At 41.3% G+C, this 24,524-nt stretch overlaps 1 protein-coding gene across 1 annotated transcript in view; it reads right to left on the bottom strand.

The window, feature by feature from the left end:
- Positions 1–20,030, bottom strand: part of sdccag8 (SHH signaling and ciliogenesis regulator sdccag8) — a 44,490-nt gene extending 24,460 nt beyond the window's left edge. Inside the window, exons 1-13 of the mRNA XM_053333161.1 lie at positions 19,890–20,030; positions 17,964–18,125; positions 17,451–17,536; positions 17,225–17,338; positions 16,983–17,105; positions 16,570–16,665; positions 16,264–16,328; positions 15,924–16,124; positions 15,683–15,821; positions 15,412–15,564; positions 15,049–15,183; positions 14,162–14,278; positions 13,564–13,706 (exon numbers count right to left, since the gene is read on the bottom strand). Of these exons, the coding sequence (XP_053189136.1) occupies positions 13,564–13,706; positions 14,162–14,278; positions 15,049–15,183; positions 15,412–15,564; positions 15,683–15,821; positions 15,924–16,124; positions 16,264–16,328; positions 16,570–16,665; positions 16,983–17,105; positions 17,225–17,338; positions 17,451–17,536; positions 17,964–18,125; positions 19,890–19,956 (1,601 nt within the window). The 5' untranslated portion in view covers positions 19,957–20,030. The remainder of the gene's footprint in view (positions 1–13,563; positions 13,707–14,161; positions 14,279–15,048; positions 15,184–15,411; positions 15,565–15,682; positions 15,822–15,923; positions 16,125–16,263; positions 16,329–16,569; positions 16,666–16,982; positions 17,106–17,224; positions 17,339–17,450; positions 17,537–17,963; positions 18,126–19,889) is intronic.
- Positions 20,031–24,524: the final 4,494 nt, after the last annotated feature.

The raw sequence follows: 24,524 nt of genomic DNA, 5'->3' as shown, positions 1-24,524 counted from the left end.
TCACTGATCTTCTGAACCAACATTCAGCTTAGGTTAAACCTCATAAAGTTGTTCACAACTGAACAGAAACAAACTTACTTTTGTTTCTGGGTGGAAGTGGGGCAAACTTAAATAAAGGTGCTGATTTTGAAGTTGAGAACAGAGTGTCCAAATATGACAAAAGCCTAAAACACTGAGGAGAAGTGAAACTTTAAGTACAGCATCAAAGATCAAAGTATCAAAGCTTGGAAGTCGGGCTAGGTTGTCGGGTTTTCAGGGTGCCATTTTGTATCTCCGATCAAATGCACCATGTTTACTCGCAAAAATGTTGTCACAAAATGGCTGATGATGAGTGCTGTCAAATTAAAGTATAAAAAAGAGAAAGCAAAGGAGAAATGTCATCAGAGAGCCAAACCCTTGATAAGGACTGGTTAAGGGCGATGAGAAGACTGAATATGTAGGCAGAGGCTGAATATGTGGGGCTGGAGCTGGATAATTCTCCCTGGACAATAATCTGCCTTCCAGCTAATTGGTGAATGGGCTCTGGGTTGCTGCCTGTGGCAGGAACTCCTGTTTGGGCCTAGGAGGCAATAGACTGAATGTTCAGTTAGCAGATAGCTGGGCCTGTTTGTATATGCCTGGCCTGATGCACTGTAGGACAGCTTGATAAGTATGGCGAGAGCTGCATGGGCCAGGGGCCTAAGGTGGGCTGGAATGGCTCTGGGGCTGCGGCCAGGTACAGTGGCTGCTGGGTAAGTGGGAGGTGGCAGAGGCGGTGGCTGGCTAGCTAGCTGGCTTGAGCGGCGAGGAAGAAGAGGGGGCCCAGTCCGCACTGCCTGCCTAAGTGGGCACTATTCAAGCTGTTGCCCATTAGATGTGGGGTGCCAGGGCCTGACCAAGCGCGGAGTTTGCAGCACCCTGTGGTGCAGCCGGCATCCCACGCCAGAACCACCAAATGCCGCGGTTTATCAGAGAACGAGCACAAATTGGAGTCAGACGGTGGACTTGGAGGAATTGGAGACATTCGCCAATGCCAGACACCACTGACCGCTGTTCAGGATAAAGTAAAAGACTATACTCTCTCCCAATAAACACAATATCACTCAGTTACAAATACGTACAGTTTAAAGTTTAAAGATTTTAATTATCAAAAGTAATCACATGCTTTGTTCCTTTTTTCATAAAGTGAAGACAAATATTTATATAAATTATCTACACAGTAACTAATGGAAAACTAAACAGAACAATTCCTGAAATCATTGCATATTCATATCTTTGCCCCGCAATGTTCCCGTGTTGCAAAATAACAGGTGTGAAATTAACATACAGGTGAACAGATTGTGAACCGAGCCTATAGCACAAACATGCAAACATACAAGCTTTGTTCGCAACAAAGATGACTGATTGTTTCAAGACATTGCCGATCCCTGAAAAGAGTAGAGGAAAATATGGAGAATCAAGTGGAAGTTGAGTAATATTATTTCTATCACAGAGGACCATCTGTAGTAATAGGTAAACTCACTGCTCGATTCCATAAATCCATTATTTTAAACATTTAAAATATGAAACATTTAAAATGAGTGAAGTTTTAAGAGTAACATTACTTGGTGTTTCTCATATTGTTTGTAAGTATGATCTAACGGGAAAAAAGATCTATTTTGTATTTTTAAGACTGAGGCTTCTAAAATAAAAATATTCCTTTGACAACATACCTAAAAATATATTTCAATTGAAATAAGTTTTTTAAATTGATCTACTAAAAGTTCAAACAATTATATGATGAGACTACCCTTGAGTATGAGAGATTATTGATAAGATTTTACTGTTATGAACTGATACTGCACTATAAATTTACAACTATTTGCTTGTATCTTGCTCAAAATGGTGACACTTGTGATGATTCATTTTTATGGAGGAATTCCAGCAGAGCCACAGCTATTCATGACGGACTTCATCAATCAGACGATATTAATATTCAACAGTTTGATGCGCAGATATACAAAGATGATTTGTGCTTACAGTATGTGTGAGCGTGCTCCTTTGTACGTGTGTGACTGAGAGACGGTGAGACGGAGGCTTCGTGTAGGCCCATCTAACGGATAACTGCCAACAATGGGCGAGTGCACTGCAGAGAAAACAAAGCGACATATTGAACATTTTCTGTGCTGCTTATTATTTATTGATGCTGCAAACATCTGAATTGTTTTGTGTAGCAGACCGAGCACAGTGTCACAATTTTCTCTCACAGGCACCTCAATGTGTTTTAGCACATTTTTATCAAACCTCGGGGTGATGCAAGTCAATCATTCTGCTCCCACTTGTTTTTCTTTTGACACCCCTCCCGCTTGACTTTATGAAACAGACGCATCAAACTCAGATGCAGCCTGATGCAGCTTCACCATTAAACACCCAGCTCAGTCCATATCTATATCTATCTGTCCATCTATCCGTCCAGAGCATTCTCATCTCTGCTCCGATCCTTTTTTTTTTCTGCTGTTTCCATCTCTCCCTCCTCCCTCCTCTATATTCCCTCCCACCCTTTTTTTCCTGTAACTAAACTGGCTGTGTCTCTCTCCATCTGCTGGTTCTTCCTTCAGCGGCCCTGCACCTGTTCACACCTCCTCTCCTGTTGGCCACCTCTTCTCTCTTCTCTCTTCTCCCCTCTCCACCCCCCCCCCCCCCCCCCCTTTATCTCTCTCTTTCTCTCTCTCTCTCTCTCTCCCTCCCTCTCTCTCTGCTCAGTGCGATGCTGCCAGGCCCGTTCCTGGCTCAGTTAGCCTCTCTGTCATTCAATCCATCTGTCGGCAAGTCAACTTTGTTTACAGCGGGCGGCCCAAGCCTCTTTTCTTCTTCAAGGAGCGCTAAAGCCCCCCCACCACCACCAAGGTCAGTGGTGAGCCAATCATACCCAAAAAAGAGAAAACTGCAACTGTTACATTAGCTAAAAAAAAAAAAAAAAAATCTCCCTCTCGTCCTCCAACACACACAAGCATATAATTATGGACAGTTACTCTCTTGAAATGTACATCATTTTAAAGCCATCTTTCACTCTCTCATACATATGTGTGAAAACATGCATGTACACACAACACAGTGACAAATGCACATGACCCTCAAAGAAATAAACATTTGCTGTTACGGCACACTTTCCCTCAGAGGAAAAACCCAGCTCTAGATTGAAGTAATTAGCTGCTGATTGGCCTCTGTCATCTATGTGCACAAGAGTGAGAGAAGTTTAAAAGTCTTAATTGGCACAGATGACTGATGGTTTTTACACAGGAAGAACGGACTGGCAGCGCAGGCATCTGTGATTTTTAAAAATAAACACACAGCATACGTACAATATGCTCCCATACTGACCCGATCCAGAAACCCAGGATTCAACGTCAGTGTCAAATCTGTGTCCTACAGAAATAGTTGTGAGCAGCATATGTGGCAGGGCTGGAGGTCAAATCAATTTCAGCTGAGAAGGTAAATTATTAAAATAATTAATTTTGGGCAATCAGGAGACCAGCTTCAAGTTACTTCTCATTAGGCATTTGCAGCATTTGTGACATATGTTATATGTATGTACCAGTATAAATGTCAAATACATTAACATAAAAGTCAGATTGTGGAAGGGAAAATTAACCTAATGATAGAATTTTTCACCATGTTTTATAGATGTACATTTCTAATTAATGTTAAATATTCAGCTTTCAACACTGCACATATATTTCTCTTCAAGAAAAAAAGAGATGGCAGAGAAAGTTTCAGATTAGTTAAAAAAACAGATTAGTGAGAGAAAGGTGAGCAAACTAAATGTCTGAACCACATGGAGTGTTCTCACCTGGTGTGAGCACAATCCACCAGTGTTGGAATTCACTTCACACCCGAGACATACCTGATGTCGTTTCAAACGCACCTCATCCCTCCTACCTGGTTATAAACTTGGGGGCAACTGGCAGCAAGGCACACGAGCCATCTCTCTCTCCTTAACCCACCTAAATAATCATCAGTGAATTATTCTGTTATCTTTTTACTGCTTTACCTCTTTTCCTCTCACCTTACCTACACTCTCTGCAAACTCCTTTCCCCACCTCCTCTCTCCTCGGTCTCTGTGCTCCTGGGCCATTAGATCGGATGCCTTGTGAGGGAGAGGCGACCATTGAGGTGGAAAACAAAGAGGCTTTTTTAAACTCAGTGGGGGGACTCGGGCTGGAGATGGCACCGTAGGGGGGCATGTGCCCACCCGGTGACTGCCATCGTGAACAAACCCACGCCAATCTCTCCTCTGCTCCCCTCTATGCCATCCACCCACTTCTCTCTACATTTAAAACTTCCTCTGTATTGTCCTAAACCCTGTCTTCCTCACAATTTATTCATCTACTTCCTTTTCATCCACAGCTAGCTTTTATCTATTTGTCCTCCTTTCCATTTCCAGCCTCATCTCCAGTGTCATCGCCTCCATTTCTAGTGGCCTGCATCTTTGCCTGTATTTCCTTACTAACAAAAATGCACTAAGCAGTGTCACAGTCAAGCTTGTGTCAAATAAGTCCACACAGAGCTATGATTAGAATGAGGAGCATGTATATTTGCATAAATATAGCTTTGGTATTTTTTCACTATCTACCTGAATATAAGTTAAAACTGAACACAGCAACCAATTTTGTAAAGTATGTTTGTTTATATTAAACGTGACAATCTATGTGAATTTTAGGACTTAAATATATATGTATATATGTATATATATGTATATATGCCACTCATAAAAACTTAATTTCTGCAATAATTTATTTTCAATAATCTAAGGTTTCTTTAAGGTTTCCTTTAAATTACATGCAACAAATAGGTAACCTGGGGAGAGTAGCAGCTTTCCTCAATAGCTGATGGCAATATCTCACATGAAGTGCCGATAGAGGAGTTCGAGAGAGCACTCTCCAGTCTACTACCTCCCTTACTCAACACACCATCACCACTCTTCTCCCTTATATCTCCACTCAGCTGCAGCCTCGAATCTATCTTATCCTCCTCCTTCCGATCTCTTGCTCCTGTCTTTGTGATCGTCTCCTGATACAATCTGCCGATGGGGGCACTGCCCTGCTACCAACGAGGCACTGTTTGGCACTGCTGTGTCTACAAAGGGCAGCAGAGAAAAAGAGATGAATTGACGGCAGCAGAAAACAAAACAAAACAAAATCAGAGAACAAAGGGCAGCAATATGAAGGATAAAAAAATTAAGAGGATGAAATGATAAAAGGATAGATCAATCAGGTAAAAGAGAGTGACAGAGGTAAAAGAGAGAAAGGAGGGGAAATGAGGAGTAGAGAGAGGTTCTGTCATGTTGGATGAAAGCTCTGTCTACTGGGCAGCGGGCACAGTGCAGAGTCACTGATGGTGCCATCCTCACAGCGGGGGTATGTGAAGGCACAAAGTTGACCAGATGACACACACAGCTACACAAACTCATTCAGCATACATAGATCGAAACACAGCAACCACAATAAGCAGTGCATCCTCTAAAATAGTATCAACTACTGCTAAACTCTTCACTAAACCCTTTTAAGGAAACACCTTCTAGGTATTTATGAACATTTTAAGTTATTATTAATTGGTGGCTTTAGTGTAACAGAGACAGGCAGGAAAAGAGGAGCATAGGACGAGGTGAAGCATGGATGGTGGATGGATGGCACAGGGCTGGTGCTCTCCCCTTCGTTGTCTGTCCTCCAGCAGTAGTGTGTATGTAGGCCAGTGTCCCAGGGCACACTTGGCTAGGGTGGCAACAGTTGTAGCCGACAGATTTGCCTCCATCTTGCCTGAGGTCTCCCAGTCAGAGATCTGTCTATTCTATCCGTTCCCAGCCCCACAGAACGAACAGATTACAACTCTGTTTAATAACCCTGGTGCTTATAGTGTGATTTTCCACTTCTGTATTTAACGGCATCTACATGTTTCACTTTATGACATCGCTGCAGCAAATAAGTTCATGCAATTCCAGAGCTAGCTGGGCTTGCTTTGCAGGTTCCCAGAGTATAATTTATCCTCTGAGACAGATCTCCATGGTGGAGGAATAATAACGGAAAAGAGATAATAAGAGAAAGAGAAAGAAGTACAGAGGTGTTACTGAGAGGAACATGGAAGAAAGCCATTTGTTGGATGTGTTTGTCATATTTAAGCGATTGTTTCCCTAATGAAACTATGCATCATTACACTAGGCTTGGAATGGATTTAAAGTTACATCCATAACTGATCAAATAATGTAGCAGTATAAAAATAATTCTGTTACCAAATATAATCCAAGCACTCAAACTGAAATATGTTAAAAAATGATCATGTTAAATGTAAAGGGTTTTTTTCAGACATCATGTTCGACTTGGTAAAAAAAAGCTGAAGGTGAATTGGAGAAGCTACGCAGATGCATGAGCTACGAGTCAGCTGACAGCCAGCTTAGATGTAGATCTCGCTGTTAAGATGTCTTAGATGCTTAGTGTATTTGCTGTAACACTAGGCATGCTAAGACAGGGTGAAAGTGAAAGTGGTGAAATGAAGAAAAAAAACAATAAGAGGAAACATTTGTATAGATCAAAAGGTTGCAGCAAAAGTCTGAGGAGGAATATCCCTGCTCAAAAAGGCCAGGTTTTAAATGTTGTATGGCTTTTTTTACTGAACTGTATTAAAATGTTTCCATTAGCTCCCAGAAGCAGTGTGTTAGTATTTCCAGTGTGACAGAAATACGCATTTGATTTTAATTAGTTACATCACCTAAATTAAAACAGAATAAACTTACAATTAAACACCAGAGGAAGAAAGCAGAGAGTCAAACAGTATGACAGAAAGACAAAAGAAGATTCAAAGACACTGAAAGAAAGATAAAGGACCAAGTAGGTCTCAACAGATTGAGCGAGAGAGACAGCAAGAGTGCAAGAGAGAGAGAGGTGAGAAGGCAGGATGGCAGAGAGGGCACTCCGACAGCGAGGAGAGAAGAACGTGGCAAGGTCTCGTCACCAGGCCAACGGGCCCACCACTGTCAACATCATGGCACTCTGTGGTACACACACATACACACACGTACACACACATACACACACGGCTGGCCGACGGCCCTCCCAGCTGCCCTATCCGTAACTGTCTGATTAGTTGTGCTAAGCAGCCCCTCCCCTGCCAACCATGGTGCCATCTGCTACCCAACAACATGGCTGCCGACCAGACAAGCACACACAAACACACACATGCAAACACACAAAAAACACGCAGCAAGCCTTATACCTGGCACTGCCCTGCTCCTGTCACACACAGACACACACATCAAACTTTACAGACACAGGTGTAGCCCAAAGGTATCAACACTTTGCACAAAGGCATGCACACAGACTCATGTAAATGCACGCTCACAAATATGAGTCAACACACATCATGAGACAAGGATTCTTCAAGCATGTGTTCGACCGCACACACAGAAATCATGCACACCGTTGCCGAAGAGGATGTCTGTGTGTGTGTGTGTGTGTGTGTGTGTGTGTGTGTGGTGACAGTGCTCAGACTCTGCTAATGCCAGGTAGAAAGAAAGATGCTGTGCTCAAGTGTGTGCGCTCTCTGGCAGCGTTTTGAAGGTTCATTACGGCCCCCACCTCTCCTGAGCGACTGCAGCCCGCGTGGCGCCCCGGCCCTTTTATTCCGGGCCGTGATTGGACAAGGGCCTCCCGCCGAGTTGGTTTGCAGCAGTTTTGTCGCGCCCAGATTTCACTCGCTGCTCAAAGCGAGCCTCTGGCGGGACGCGGCATCTGCTGCCTCACCTTCCTCATTTACACTTCTCCGCCCTCACACACACACATGCAGTTCTGTTCACCGCCTTTCCAGACCTCGCTATCACGATCTACAACTGAGGGGAGAGGAAAAAAAGACAACTAGGTAGAGGTACAGAGAGAGAGCAACAGCGTGACATGTTTAATAGAGTTTGGGGAACTTTGTATATAAAAGTCTCAGCGGTTGGTCTGGAGCTTTGTCTGGATATCTCACCGCCTCTCAGTCTCAGCATCCATCTTCTGATTTCAGGGTCACAGAAAGGAGACCGTGGCCTTAAAGCTCAAGAACGCTATCTGTCTCCCCTCCTAACTCTCTTTACCTGCACTCCTGCTTGTGAGTTTCACCCACTGTTCTAACACTATTGATCATTGTGAATTATTATAAGTGATGATGGCCTCATTTTGGATTGTCTTGGTGCCATGTTTCTATCTTCTCACACCTCATTTACTAAAAGGGGGTATTAGAAAGCTATAAATGACACTACACTGCAGATATGACAGTCACAAGTGTCGGTAACCTCAACATCAAATCAAAAAGATTTCAACTATCTGAGCAACTCCGAAACACTTAATTATATAACCAGTCTTTGTCCACCTTGCTTGCTAACCCTAACCCTAACCCTTTAATCGTAGAAAATAAACATTGACTTTAACAAAGACAGAGGTCTTACATGTAGTATAGACTTCTTAGAGCTGCAATTATTTTTCAATTAATAATTTGAGGGAAAACTTATTCAACATTATCTGTTTCCAGCTTAAATGTGAAGATTTGCTGTTTTCTTCGACATATAAAAACAAGTCAACTGAATATTTTTTGGTTCTGGATTGCTGGTCAGTGAATTGTTGTGAATAGTATTTTCTCACAATTGACTGATTAATAAAGAAAATAATCAGTAGATGAATGGATAATGAAAATAAGCATTAGTTTCAGCCATAGTCATTATCTTAGGTTATGGTGCCAGTAAACGAAGCAAGGTAGCCCAGACGTCCTTCTCTCCAAACAGGACAGGTGGGACATACAATCCCTCCATGTTCTGGATTTTCTCGGGTGTCTCATTGGACGCAACCAGAATACACACATACATCCTAGAGGCGTCTTGATTACATTCCTGAACTACTTCAACATGGTTTATTTCAATGCAAAGGAGCAGCAGTCTACTCAGAGCTCCTTCAGACTGTTTAAACTCTTCATGCTGTCTCAGGTTGAGGAGCTCCTCAAAGCATCTCTGAGTCCAACAGAGAATAGTCTGTTCTTTTTCCTTAATCATCTAATGGTTCACCACACACCCTTTGAGAGTCAGTCCCAATGGCTTCTCCACACTCCTCCCACACCCAAGATTTTACTTAAGCTTCGAAGCTTCGGTAAGATTTCACTGAGGCTTCAATGAAGGCCTCCTTCAGTTCACAGTTTCCTCCACTGCTGGTGTCCATCCACGAATTCTTGGGGTAGCTACAGGCACTGCAGCCACCCATGAACCCTCTGATCACAACTCAAAGCAGCTGCCTCTCCAATCAAGGCACTGACTGTGGTCTTTTTAAATCCAATGGTCCCTACGATCATAATGCAGGAAACCTTTTCCAGATGTGGGAGTTGGAGATTTTGCTGGCAGAAACCTATACCAGTAATTCCCAGTTGACCCTCACTGCAGGTTTCATTGCACTGGGTCTTCACTACCTGCAAGTTTTTATCTGAACGCTCTACTACTTTCTACAATTAAGTGTCCCATCATGTCCTAGAGGCCCACAGATCAGATTATATGAATGGTCATGTTCAGATATTTCCTGTCCCAAGGATGCAGTTATAAGTTCTAGGTGAGAAAGTTAACTTATTCATAGAAGTATTTTCAGCTCCAGGTCCATCGACAGCTCTAAGCAAACACCCTCATGAACATGGATGCTTGATTTCATGGGGATAACAAAACTGATGGAAGATTTGGGGCATCGCAGACTTTCCACTCGTCCAAAACACAAAGCAGGCACACAGGTCTCGGTTAACCATGGATACACTAACGCATGCAAACACACATTCATGACTATCTGGCATGTACTGAAACAGAAGTTATGCTGGGCACTTTTTACTGTGGCCTTCGGGATCTGTGATCACGACACGGGGAGAGAGAAGGCCGGATGGAGACAAGGAAAGAAGAATGAAAAAGTGAAGAAAGACAGGAGCAAACAAACAAAACAAACTTAGCAAAGCCCTCTGCTGGGCTGGGGCTGGGACTAGAGCGTGTGTGTGTATGTGAGGCGATGTGAACAGAGTGACGGGGATTAGGACAGATCCTGGGCTGTCCAACTCACAGCTGGCTGATGATCCAATCCTGGAGCGCAGCGCAGCGCACCAGCCGCCATGGGACCCCCGGATACGTGCATGCATCTGTGTGTGAGTATGGTTGTGTGTGTGTGTGTGCGTCTGTGTGTACAGGCATGTGGTTGTACGACTGACGTGTGTTTCAGTGTGCACATTTGCAAGCGTGCAGTTGTACAAACAAATATGTGTGTGTGTGTGTTAGTCAGAAAGGAAGGTAGGGCTATCGGAAATCAAACAGAGGCTGTCTGTGCTTCATGTCCCCTGTTTGAAGGCGAGCTGTGATCATTTGGGCCACGAGAGGAGGACAGAATGAAAGAACGGAGCGAGCAAGTTGCACAGACAGAATCAAAGAGCTGCTTTTCGAAGGCTGGTCATACAAAATGCCTCCCGGCCTCACTACTGTGAATCTCACAAAGAACTCTCAAAGAACACACATACAGTAAACACAGTACCACAAACCAGCCCACCACAGCTACAAAGAGTCAAGCATGGCTCTGTAGTGAACAAGAGAGGGCAAACGGAGGCATGACTACGAATGAACTGCATGTAGTTCTGTATAACCCCAGAAGGCCTACAGATGGACAGAAAGAGACAAAAGGTAGAAAGAGAGAGAGAGAGACAGAGGTGAGAGGGAGACCATCGCTTGAGGTTTACTTCTTTAGTTTGGAATGGCATGAGAAAAAAAGCAATAGAGAAATGAGGAAAAAAGGGGAAAAACAAACCAAGCTCTGACCAGATTTCAGCAGGTGTGTGTATGTGACATGTGGATGTGTGTGCCTGTGTTTGCTTGCTTTCTACACTGCTCCAAAAAACTTCCAGTTTTACTTTGCTTTGCTAAATGCCCTCATTCATCTGCGTGTATCTCAAAGATATACCTCCATTTTTAAAACTCTGATGTTATATCCGCACATGTGAATGGATGACATTGGGCACACTATCCTGCTGGACATGGAGAACACAAACAACAAAATTACCTCAGTAGATCTTCCTTGTTTCAGCACTTATAAAGCTAAGCCACGTATGTGAATTATATAAAAAATAATACATTTTTACGTATTTTATGCATTTGAAGGTGTCGCTATGCTTTAACCACCATGCTTTGTTGGATGGTCGAAAGACATCTAAAACCTCTTCCACCCACACACCTTTCCAGCATCTGCATCCAACGCTTTCTGTAACTTTCCTAAACTGATAATCCAATAAGAACAGTGATTTAGCGTGGAGACTTTCCAGGTGTGCAAAAGTCGTGCTGTCGTGTCTCACCCTTCCTTATGAGGGCAGGCTTTAAATGTGCCAGTTTTGCCCTCAGACACAACTTGCACTACAAATGAGTTTGTTTCCAGCAGACCCCTGTCTGAAGATTTTTAGCATAACCAGTTGGACCAGTCTATTTCTTTAGATGATACCAAATGCAAAAAACAATTAATAGTTTGGTACGCTCCACATTCTTTAATAACTTGTTTCATAATCATAAACCCTAATCTCTCTCATCATACTGCTTAACCTTAACTTTACTGTCACCTGACCCAACTCAAGCTTTAAGCAACTATGTGTTTTCTGTAAATTACTTAAAGACAATGCTCTAGCTCTAAACGTAACATGTGATTTTGTGATATTGATTAAGCAGAAGTGATCTTTGTGCACCTGTACATAGACGGCTATAGGAGATAAAGAAATGGTTCAAAATAAAAAGTCTGCTGTCCTGGCGTGCCCTGGCCTACTGGTCAGGACACATGCTAGATAACTGTAGCGTTAGGAGTTCATTTCACTTACCTTGTCTCTCTCTCTACTTGTTTTCTGTCATCTTTCTATTTTTACTATCTAATACAGACCTTAAACAGAATGGCCCCCCATTTTTTTTTAAATTAAAAGTGGTCTCCACACACTGTCAACTCTTACAGTGAGTTTATTCAATAACAATGTTTCTCTCAAGTGATTTTTTTTATTGTGATACTGAATATGGAAAATTTAAAAGATATCCATATTAAACCAATATCAGAAGTGGCTTTCACTGCTAATGACCAAAATTGAATTTAAATGGCTACATGCTCAGCCAAGTCAACAGCTGTCAAACATCTAGTATGCATCTGCGGAGAGATAAAACTATAAACTCTCTCATGCACAGACAGCCGCACACATGGCAGTGAAATGGTTTAGTCCAGTAGCTCCTCTAGCACAGGTCAAAGTCATCATGTTGCCACATTAATATGCATGTCATTCTCCACAGCTGGCTGCAAAATGCACACACACACTCATACACACAAACATAGACACTCCCTGCCTCATCTCTTAAACACAAGACAGCCCGCCATGCGGCCAGTGTGTTAACGCTGGCCAGCTGACAGACAAACACACTTAAACACAGATCAGAGCCGAGAGCAGCAGTGGACACACACACACACACACACAAACACACACTGCCAGGCTGACAGATACAAACACAAATATACAGGCACACACACGCACACAGATTACACAAACTTGCATCCCGCAGCCTCCAGCACCACAGGGCACCACCGCCACATCTGTGCCCATCTCAGACACCTCGGCTGTGGGCAGCAGGGGTGAGAGAGTGCCCTGGGCGGCTGGCATGGGCTGGCATGGCCCTGGCAGTGGATGGTGTGGAAGGGAGCAGCAGCCAGCGGATGACAGGATAGACAGAGGGGAAGGGAAGGAGAAGGGAGGAATGCAGGAGGAAAAGAGAGAAAAAAAAATTAAGAGGAGAGAAAAGAAAATTAATTGCCTCAAGGATAGAAGATTGAAAGGAAGGAGAGCTAAGAACACAAGGACAGCTGGAAGTATGAACGATGAAAGATTAACAGAGGGAGTGATACAAAAGGGCAGGAATAACTGGGATAGAAAGATGCAGAAATAGATATGATGAGAGAAGATAGAAGATAGAGGTAAGAGGGAGGGGAGCCGGTAGCACCCGTTGTGAGAACGGGTGCAGGGCACTGGCAGGTGGCACTAAGGCCAGGCTGTCCAGTGACCATCAGCCACACTGTTCTTTCTCTCTCTTTCTGTGTGTGTGTGTGTGCGTGCATGCGTGTGTGTGTGATTTTGTGTGTGTGTGTACGCGCCAGGGACAGAAGAAAGGCTCAGGCGCCATTTTGGCTCTGCTGGAGCTGTTGCTGGGCTGGGCACTGGCCTGGTGGCACAGAGCGGGCAGTGTGTGTTTGCGTGTGTGTGTGTGTGTGTGTGTGTGTGTGTGTGTGTGTTGCATTATGTAGTGGCATGCTTAACAGGATTAGAGGTGACCTGGTGAGGTCCAGTTGGTACTGGGACCATGGCACAGCGGTGCGCATGTGTGTTTATGTGTGTGTGGGTTGTATAATAGGATTAGCTGTTACCTGGTGCGGTACAGTTGGTGTGCTGGTCTGAACTGGACTGGACTGGGCCGAGCTGGGCAGGAGCTGGGCAGAGGGGAGCGCTGTGTGTGTGTGTGTGTGTGAGTGTGAGTGTGGTGGCATGTATAATAGGATTAGGTACTACCTGGTGAGGTGCAGTTGGCGCTGGGCATTTGCCAGCTGTTCTGCTAGGCTCAGGGCTTCGGCCTGCCATTGGCTCCCGTCCTTTTGGACCGCCTCCAGATGCTGCCGACAGCCAACCAGCTCTGAGCTCAGCCTTTCCACTTCCTGTCCCGCAGAGATGGAAGGAGAGAGGGAAGAGGAGGTGAGGAAATCTTTCACAACAACCCACCTTATGCCCTCAGACAAACGCAACGTTTAAGGCTGCCTACAACCTCATGTAAATATTGAGTATGACAAGAAAAATCATTTTAAGTCAAAATGATTTGCTTCAAAAACAGTCAAATTGCCTTGTTTAAAGTATTAATATCATAAAATATCATAGAAATTCGTATTTTTATGGTATTCCATTTAAGAAAATCTTCTACTCACTATTTCTCTTGCACTATGTATTTTTATACTAGTCTGAGGAGTTGTTGCTTCTTACCTCAATACAGCTTCCATAATAACCGCTTACAAATTATTGACCCAATTAATTGATCATTGGCTGACTTGAAAATTAAGTAACTAATCTAATCAGTCTAATAAATCTAAACTAATCGATGGGTTGAATGCAGACGTACCTGTGCAGCCTTTTCCATCTGCCTCTTGGTCTTGGAGTTGAGCTCTCGGAGCTCTCTCTCTGCCTCCTCTTTCTTCAGTTGGGCCTGGCTGAGCTGATATCTCAGATCCACACACACCTACAGAGACAAAGACTGGTTGAAAACTGCCAACCATTTGATTAACAAATATTACTTAATGTCCATTCCCTCTTAATTTTCTGATTTCCTTTTCATCAATTTCCCCTCATTTAAAAAGTCATTACCTCTTATCAGCATTTTTCTCCAGGCTAAAGCTCACTGATATGAACATATTGCAATACTGACCCATTTTGCTAAAATAAAATCACAATGTACACCTAATAAGTTTACTATTACTATGCTATTCTTGTTTAAATTTGCTACACTATGGGCTACTATTACTGCTACCATTATCTATACTATTATGGTTATAATATCCATTAAAATGATCTACCAAAAATATTTAAATGTAATTATGTATAAAATGTGAAACTGAAAAAAGTCTTCACAGAGCACAATCAGAGCTCAGGTCAACTCCCAAATGGAAACTGGATTGGTATGAATTCAGTGTCTTCAGGACACTTCAGCAGGGTGAAGTATTTGTTAACATGCAACGCTAACTAAGCTTCTTTGCTTATTAAACTGAGCCTCAATTTATTTATGTACTCGCATTGAATATACCCTAACCCAACAACCAGAAAATAAATACTAAAATAGATAAACCTTTGCTGCCATCCAGTGAATTTATAAGAGCATTACAAGTACACAGCACAGACTGCATTGCGTCCTCTCCCTTCATGTTGATTCAAACTATGATGAGTGTAAGCATAAGTAACACATTTAACATACATGTTGACCTAAGGTTTTCTTCCACAGAGCAAACAGCGTACCTTGGTATTGTCTTGTTCCTGACTGGTAAGTTTGCGAAGAGTGTCTTCCAGCTGATTGGTCAGTGAGCTCTTATCTCTGTGAGTTCTGTCCAGCTGTCCTTCCAACTCAGCTACACGCTGGGAAAGGCCGGACACCTGATACAAACCACAATTTTATCAATTTATTGAATACGAGACAAGAAAAAAAACCTCAAAAATGTTCTAAACAACTGGTGATTGTCATTAATATTTATAGTGTAGTACAGGTCAGTATTTCAAAGCAACCAGAACTGAGGATAAAAATAGCATGCAGTGATTAAATAAAACTATATGTCCACAAATGAAATTCTCTATATACACAAAAAGTGAATAATTGAGATTTACTGTATGTGCCAGCTCCTCTTTCTGTTTGCGGGCCTCAGTCTGGCCCTCCTCTCTGGCCTCAGCCAGTCTCTCCTGCAGGGCCTGGGCTTCTTTTTCTAGCTGTTCTCTCTGTCGAGCCAACTCCCTTGAGAGCTGCTCACACTGTACCTCCACCTGAATGCATAAAAACAGCAAACTTTGAATGAATAAATTTCACAAATAAAATATCCTGTCTGAGCTAACACACGGCACAGCTGGAAAGGTGTGGTGGCTGTATATATGTTTCTCTGACCCTCGCTTTGTGAAGATTTGCGTCTTCGGCCATCTCTACCGCCTGTTTGACCTGAAGACAGGCTGACCACTCCCGATGTTGCGCCTCCTGCTGACTGGCCCGCACAGCGCGTAGAGCCACCAGCAACTCATCACGCTCCCTTTAGGATGGACAGGCATAAAAAAAAAACACACACACACATTATTAAGACCAACTATAAACTGTATGAAGTATGAATGTGTCTCAGTTTTTCCCCACTGACTTTGTGAGCCTGTCAATAGCCTGAACATGCAGATTTGTGTGAGTCCCAGCCAAGACTGCTTCATGCTGTGCGCACTGAAGACACAATCCTGCCACGCGGGGAGCTCCATCAGTCCTCAGTGCATCTGCAGCCTGTTTCTCCCTGTGTCTCAGACGAACCTTCACCTCCTCACACTCCTTCTGGCTGACCGACAGATCCTTCCTAATGATGGAAACAGAGATAGAAAAGAGCAGGAAAGGATATGATTATAGCTCCTTTATTGTTTAAGTAAAATGAAAAAGAAAAGAAAAAACTATAGTTTTTGACTAAACTGGCTTCACAGCTAGACCAGTACACTGACCTGAGAGAGATGACCTGAGCCTCCAAGCTTTCAATCTGGGCCTGGTGGATCACTTTCAATTGTTCCTGATGAACACACAATATTTCAGAACTAAATATGTATCTAAATATATAAATATGTATCTTTGAAACTCAATGTTGAATTTTTTTCTAAGGAGTTAAACAGGATGGGATGGGGTTACGATTTTGGTAATAGACCTGTAGGAAATTCTGGTTTGATTGTTGGGTTTCGTTTTTTTTTTCGGGATGAAGGATGAGAACTGAACAGTGACTGGAAGACAGGAGAAAACAGATTCATCTTCCCTACCAGCTCATTTTTCCATGCGGTGTGTTCTGCCCTCTGCAGCACAGTGTGTCCTGTATTGGAGACAATGCGGCTGTTGGCTGCCATGCCCTCATTCACCTGAGTAATGCAGCAGGACAAGATGAACAGTTTTGAGAGTACTTTTCCCAAGATGATGGTAATCACTTTGCAATTGATGCTGGATAATAACCAGTTGGACAGTTGGAATTTCCTGAAGTTGCTGATATCTACAACTATATTGTTTGACAAGAACAGAGAAAAGCCAAGTGTCTGTAACTTTAAAAAATCACAAGTATTCTAACCTTGATATATTACGATGTATACCCCCTCATATAGATGGTGGTAAAAATGCAAAAATATTTCACATCATATATCACAAGCACAGAAATCATACATGTGATTTTGACACCTATTACCATGGAATTTTGCAAGGTGTAATCTTTCAGAGATTCATCCACTCTGGATTTGAGTTCTGAATGCAGCCTCTCATTCTCCACCACCACCACTCTGACACGCTGCTTCATCCCCTGCACCTCTTCCTGAAGTCATGCACACAGACAAATGAATCACAACTCATTTAAATAAACATACCAGTAAAAAAAAAAAAAGTCTGTATATATAAAAACAAACAAACTCACACAGAGATAATGGTACAAACCTTGCAGAATTTGACCTCAGCTTCCAGGTGTTGGATGTACTCTGACTGGTTGTGAATCATGGGGACCAAATCCTGAAAGGCAGGTAAACTGGACTTTCCCTCCTGCTGTAATCTCTAACAGAGAAAATAAGTGTGTCAAATGGAAATACTAAATTCATCACATTGAGCTATGGAAAATGTGCCTGACAAATATTTCTCCTGGGCCACATAAAGCTACACACTCTACCTTGGGTGAAGTGTGTTTCCTTGAAGGAGAGAGAGGAGCGGGCATTTCTCTGCCTTGCTTCAGTAAAAGGCTCTTCAGCTGATTGACTGCAATGCCAAAAGACACCGAAATAGACGCACACACACACAAACACACACACACACACACACACAATGAAAAACATTTCATTACTATAGCTTTGTGAATTGTCAGACAACAATATTTTGAGCAGGATTGAGTCTCTGTCAGACAGTAGTGCCACAACTAACCAAAGAGTTTAAATGTATCAACTACAGTGCCCTAACATCATAATAAGTAGTGTCCATAGAAATACTTTTTACTAACAATCCCACAATGTAATGTGTGAGTGTGTACAGTCTTGTGACTCTAGACCTGTCAGTGGTTATGCAAAATGATGATGATTAGAAAGTGTCCAAAATCTCACTTTACTGTTCACTACAGAGTAAACCGTTACAGGGAGTAGTGAATGAGTGAATGAGTGAATGAGTGACTGAGTGAATGCAGACACAGCACCTGCTTCGCTCTGTGTCTTTTGGCTCCATGCAGCCTTGTCCTCTTCAGCCATGGCAGTGAAAAGGCTGCCATCACTGCCTCTGACATCCTCCACCTCTTCACCACCAGGATTCAGCTGCTCCAGAGCACTACTCAGCTGCTGGATGCTCTGATTGGCCCGCTCTGAAACCATTATATATACACACACACACACACACATACACACACACACACACCAGTCACACACAATATATTATTTATGTGTCCCATGACAGTTAAACTTATAAATTAAAGAGAGGGAAACAGAAGTGGTGCACGGACCCAACAATTTTCACACAGTAATGAATCTTATAGTTCAGTCTGGTACTGCTGAATGGACCAAAAATCTAAACCTCATTTAGGTGCAAGAACTCACAAAACTCACAAAACTCACACTATAGGTGAACATACAGTTCCTCACTTCCTTTCTAGAGGGAAATTCCAGGTTTACCACAGTGGCCACACAAATGGGTCGTTCTCATGGCAACTATTTTTACATTTTAGAGAAGGAAAAGCATATGTGTAATTAATAACATTAGGGCTGCCTGCAACTAAGCATTATCTTCATTATCAACTGATCTCTTCTGTTGTAAAAAATGGAGCAATGTCTTCATTTTTCTGGTTTTGTCCGACCATAAGCTAAATATTTTGGAATTACTCACACATATCACAAAGAGAAGCAGCAAATACTAACCTTCACAAAGCAAGAACCAGAGAATATGTCACATCAATTTCAACATAGGACTGGGTGATATGGAAAAAAATCTAATATCACAGTATTTCTGACCAAATACAAAATATTGTGACAATATTGTAGGGATAACTACTGGTGTTTTCACAAAATATTAAAACAATGAGGTTTTTGATAAATAATCATCAGTAATTTGGATTTAATAACTAGAGCCTGACCGATACTGGATTTTTGGGGCCGATGCCAATACCGTTATTAGGGAGTAAAAAGCTACTGATATCGATATATCAGCCGATAATCTTAAACAGAATATCTATGTAAACATTTTTTTCTTCAAATGTATTTACCAAACACTTGTGACAAAGATATGTAATGGAGGTATGATATTTTACATTTAAAAAATAAACATAGTTTTTTCCTAAAATCAAATCAGTGCACTGAAACAGTAAATGTCTCTGGGAATTTAATATGTATATATTAAACTTGAATTAGAAAAAATGATTAAATATACATAAAATGTGGACTATATATATTTAATAAAAAATATCAGCACATATTGGACAGCAGTCAGGGCTCAAATAATGACTAAGTGGATAAAGGCAAATAATAGAGGGCTAGACCAGTTTCACTTCTGCCATATCACGATATTACGATATCCAAAATTTAAGACAATATCGTTTCCTAGTCTCATATCACGATATTGATATAATACTGATATATTGCTGAGCCCTACACAAATTTTGGGAGTCCTGGACACTCTTTTGAGATTTGGGAAGTCTTTGGAAGTAACCAGGGGCGATTCTAGGAGTGGACCTTTAGAGGGGTTCAGTTCCTAATGAGAATATGACATACAATAACCTGCAAGTGTTCAAACCCCCTGCTAAACTACATATTTCAGTGGATAACGTAAATTACAACAAGACATATGAATACATAGTAAAGTGGTATGTAGCTATAATAATAAGATCATAATAACTTCAGTGATTTATTTAATGTGGCATCAAGTGTCTCCAAAGAGCAACAGGTGGCAGTGATGTGGTTTTAAAGGTCCTGTCAGTAACACTTATCTAACCACACAGCTGTAACTCATTCATTTTATCAACAGCACCTTTAGGAAACCCAGTTGTAACACAATAACATACTAAACTGTGTCAATGAAGCTCCTCTCACTTTAACTAGCTGCTCATTTATGTGAAGTAAGTAAAACGATAACTTACGCCTGAGCTCCTTTTGATAAGCACCCAGCTGCTCCGCCTCCTCCTCGTCTGAATCTACTGGTTTCATTTGTTTATAATCGATTATATATTACTTTATAGTAAGAAATGAACATGCTAGGCTATGCATAACAACTACCACAACAACCATCACAGCTCATACGTAGTAACGGTCATCGATTTGCGCCGACGGTGTGTTTGTTTTATTACACCTGCGCGCCCGGAAGACGTTGCTCGCCCTGTTGATAGTGTTTTTTGAGTAGCCGCCCGGCGCGGAGCTAAGCGCGTACTGTGAGCATTAAAACGAGGCAACGGCTACCAACGGCTCCCATTTCCGTAAACTCGAGCAGATGCTGGGAGTTGTAGTCATTATTTGTAGTCACAATCATCCTGTGGTGAGTATAGTGTATTAAAACTTAAAATTTAAACAGTATTACAAGTGATAAGTGAGGTATTATTATTATACTAGGCTGTATATATGTGGATTATAATAGATAGATAGATAGATAGATAGATAGATAGATAGATAGATAGATAGATAGATAGATAGATAGATAGATAGATAGATAGATAGATAGATAGATAGATAAATAGTGCAGAATATTTAAGTACTGATATTAAAAAATAATAAAACAGGGGTAATAAAAAAACGATGTATACATACTAAATAAATAAATAAATAAAAGTATAATTGCACAACAGTACTCTGTAAACTTGTATAGTCCATGGAACTTTGAATGCTTCAAAACCTCTACCCAGAGGCCAGCAGGGAGAATAGTCCATGGTGGGGGTGGGTGGGGTCTCTTATGATGTTGTGAGTTCTTGCCAGACAGTGTTTTTGTGCAATGTCCTGGATGGGAGGAAGTGAAGTCTAAATGATCTTCTCCACTGTCCTCACCACTCTCTGCAGGGACTTCCAGTCCAAATAAATATATGGATGTGTGAATAGTAAAGTGCAGTAGTAGATATTGTACTTAGTCCCAGGGTGTGTTGGGAGGGGATTAAAGGGGGGTACAGTTTGTCATCAGCTCTTGGAAACAGCTGTTTTACAGCCATTTCTTTTTAATGTTGTAATTACAAATCCTACTAGAAAATACAGGCTACTAAAAAATGTTGCTTTCATAATTAGACACTTTTAATGGACAACTTGCTCCTCAGCATTAGAAAAAACATTTAAAAAGGTTTGACATAAACACTGACACTCCTGTATTATAAATATTGGTATCAATAAAAACAGAGTCCTATCTGACACATTAAACATAACAACATGCCTCATGGTATCTCATTTTGGAGTTTCTGTCCCTAGTGGTCAAAAGCTCTTACTGCAGCTTTGAGAAAAGCATTCAGTACATGAATAATTAATTTTTAGTTTTCTGGACAACTGAGTCATTTTTAAACATCTCTGTTAATTAGATTTGACATGATAAAATGTTAATGATCTCCACTGGAAAGAATGCTGCTGCATCATATCATATGATGCAGATAAGAGTGTGAGCATCTGGAGAGACGTGGTAAAACAGAGAAACAGCTTGTGAACAATTCTACAAACAGTGAAAGCTGAAAGTGCCTCAGCGACTGTATAGCTACTGGTGTCCTGGTTCACTATGTTCACTTTCACTTTTCATATCGTCACTTTCGAGCTATTTACGAAATGTTCATTTCCTGGAGACTTACCCTAACCTTAACCACAAAAATCAGCCTTTTCCTCATGGCAGACATGGCTTTTGTCCCCAGCTGACAGAAAACCATCCCCAATTAAATGGTCCTAAACCTGAAATGTGTTCCCGTAATTAGCCTATGACAGAACACACACACACAGTGAGAGAGAGAGAGAGAGAGAGAGAGAGAGAGAGAGAGAGAGAGAGAGAGAGAGAGAGAGAGAGAGAGCATATAGCTGATAACAGGCCAAAAAAAGTGCTGCTTGTTGATTGTTGTAATACTCAGAAATACTTTTAAATTGAAAATAGGCCATCTGGTTGTGAAATTTTGGACATTTCACATGAGGAAATGTTTGAAGCTGACACAAATCACATTTTATGCTGTCTTGGGAAAAAGGAAATTAACTGAACAAAAGTGAAGTACTTGAAAATACACAGTGTACATTATAAAGTTTGAGCAATTATTTAAAGGGAAAGCACTGAGAGTGATATTCTTGTGTGATATTTTTCATCCTTTATTACGTTAATGTACCTAAATTACACAAGATGGGGGACTTTCAAATGACATAGTTATAAAAGCAATTTTTAATTTGTGTGTGTGTGTGTGTGTGTGTGTGTGTGAGAGAGAGAGAGAGAGAGAGAGAGAGAGAGAGAGAGAGAGAGAGAGAGAGAGAAAGAGAGAGAGAGAGAGAGAGAGAGAGACAGAGAGACAGAGACAGAGATCCTGTTCAGTTTTATTTGTTGCGACTCATAAAAGGGTCAGACAGATGTAACCATGGGTACACCCTGTTCCTATTGCACAACTTCCTGTTGAATGAGTCTGGGCTGTACTTTTAATTTTTGCAACATATACGTTTTCAACAGAAGATGCAAGCGTTAGCTGCTTCATTTGTAGGCATTGTGTTGCAATCTAAGTTTAACATTTTCATTGACAGTTTATTGTGACATCTTAAACACAGTGTTGTCTAATATATTAAAATCAGAGGTTTAATTTGTGTGTAAATGTGATTGTAGTATGGTGTTTTAACCCTCATTTGATTAACTGATCAACTGGAATACAATATCAACAAAGGCAAGTCTTTATCTCATGTTGATGTGTTGTGATTTAGATTTATGACTTTCTTATTGTGGTTTATATTGCATGCACATAGTTCATAATAATAAGGTGGTGTTATATCAAATTGCCACAAACTCACTACTGCACAGCAAGTTTTGGGGCAAGTAGGATTTCTTCAGCAAAGCACTGGTGGGTCAGTAGGAGCCCAACAGCACATTTGTCATACAGGTTAATCAGGCCATGCTCTGGTGCTATACATCCATTTTTTTATGGATTTTTATCGGGTAGTAGAGGTTTATTTGTGTACATTAATTTTGGTTTGAATACTTTTACACATATGAAGGATTTGAATATCAAGCCTGTAAGTGCTCCACCCAAATGTTTAGTGACTTTCAAATGTTACTGTATATCTTGCGTAATAGGGTCCAACTTATCATTTATCAATTTAAGCAGAGATCTATCAGATGGGAAGAGTCTGAAGAGGTAAAAACTCCAGCAACAGGATCAACATGAAGAACAAATGTATTAAAGATTTAGAAGAACAATAAAGTTCTTTATGCTCCAAATATTTCTGGGATTTTGCCCTATTCAGTCCAAATGACTTATTCCAAGCAAACTGACTTTAATAAATAAATAATTGTTTTTCCCCCAGATCTTATCCATCGTGGAACACTGTTAGTTTCATTGAACATTGTTTTATGTCATCTTGCATGCATTTGCTACATGTGATATTTATTGATATAAAGTTTTTGTGCAAGTTTATATTTCCTATGGATTTTTTTTTGTGTTGCTTTAGGTTTTTTCCCATGGCTGTATTTTTTGTTTTGTGCATTTATCTTATTAACTGTTTGTGTTTGTGCATACAGCAAACATCTTAAAAATATTCTTACTAATGTTTTGATATTCTTTCTAGCCATATTCAGCAATGCATCTTTTAATGGACAAACATTTCTGTACCTGTAATTTGAACAGACTATATTTATTGTAACTGCACTAGTACTGCTCCTACTTCAACCACAGATATTTTCAGTTTGTGGTGCACCTCTATTACATTTCAGTTCCTATCTTGTAAAAAACATGTTTACTTCATTGAATAATTTTCATAGACTCTGCATGTGAAGGTTTACCGCGCAAGTATTCAGTCGACAAGTGAAACAGTGCTCATCTGCAAGGGAACAGTTACACAAGGGAGTGTTTGCATGCTGGGGTATTTCCAGGAAACCACATCAGCCTACCAATCTGACTGTGGTAGAGGCTGTAGTTTGATGAGAGAGCCCACGCAACCCTGCAACCCCACACTTGTTAAATGTCACCTCTGCTCTACCATATATAATTATTACCAATTCCCCACCTGTCACTGCCATATCTCGCCTCGCTCCAAACTCCCCCCTCCCACTGTATCATCCACTCCTCCTGAGTGAACTGTTTTTACGAGGGTGGGGGTTCCCTTTTTTTAAATTTTTTTAAAAGCATGACGCCCTGACATGAGGCTGGAAAAAACTGAGTACTGATTACAAAAAAGTACCTAAGAAGAAACCTCACCATTTGAACTTTTTTTTGTATGGAAATGTGTAAAAATGAGAAAAGAAATAAGAGTAACGAGGTGGAAAGAAGAGAAAATGAGTTAACCCAGTTAGGCACTGGAAAATGGTACACTCTGCCACAAGCATCAGTGATCAGTTATCTGATGGCTTTTGCAGCACCCACTGTGCTTCCTACACTAGAAATGGATTCACCGTCAATAGTGAGCATCTGCTTTTCAGCAGAAACAGTGTTGGGCAATAAACTGCACAGTAGACAGGGGCAATGCTGTAATAAGAGTGCAATGTTGAAATCTCAAGGAGCACACACAAGCTTGCTGTATGTGCAAGTGCTTGTAGGGTAGTGCACGTTTGTGTCGCATATGCACATTCTGTGATAGTG

The sequence above is a fragment of the Scomber japonicus genome, chromosome 14, assembly GCF_027409825.1.
Source record: "Scomber japonicus isolate fScoJap1 chromosome 14, fScoJap1.pri, whole genome shotgun sequence".
Classification (NCBI taxonomy): Eukaryota; Metazoa; Chordata; class Actinopteri; order Scombriformes; family Scombridae; genus Scomber; species Scomber japonicus.
This window is presented reverse-complemented; position numbering and strand designations above follow the sequence as displayed.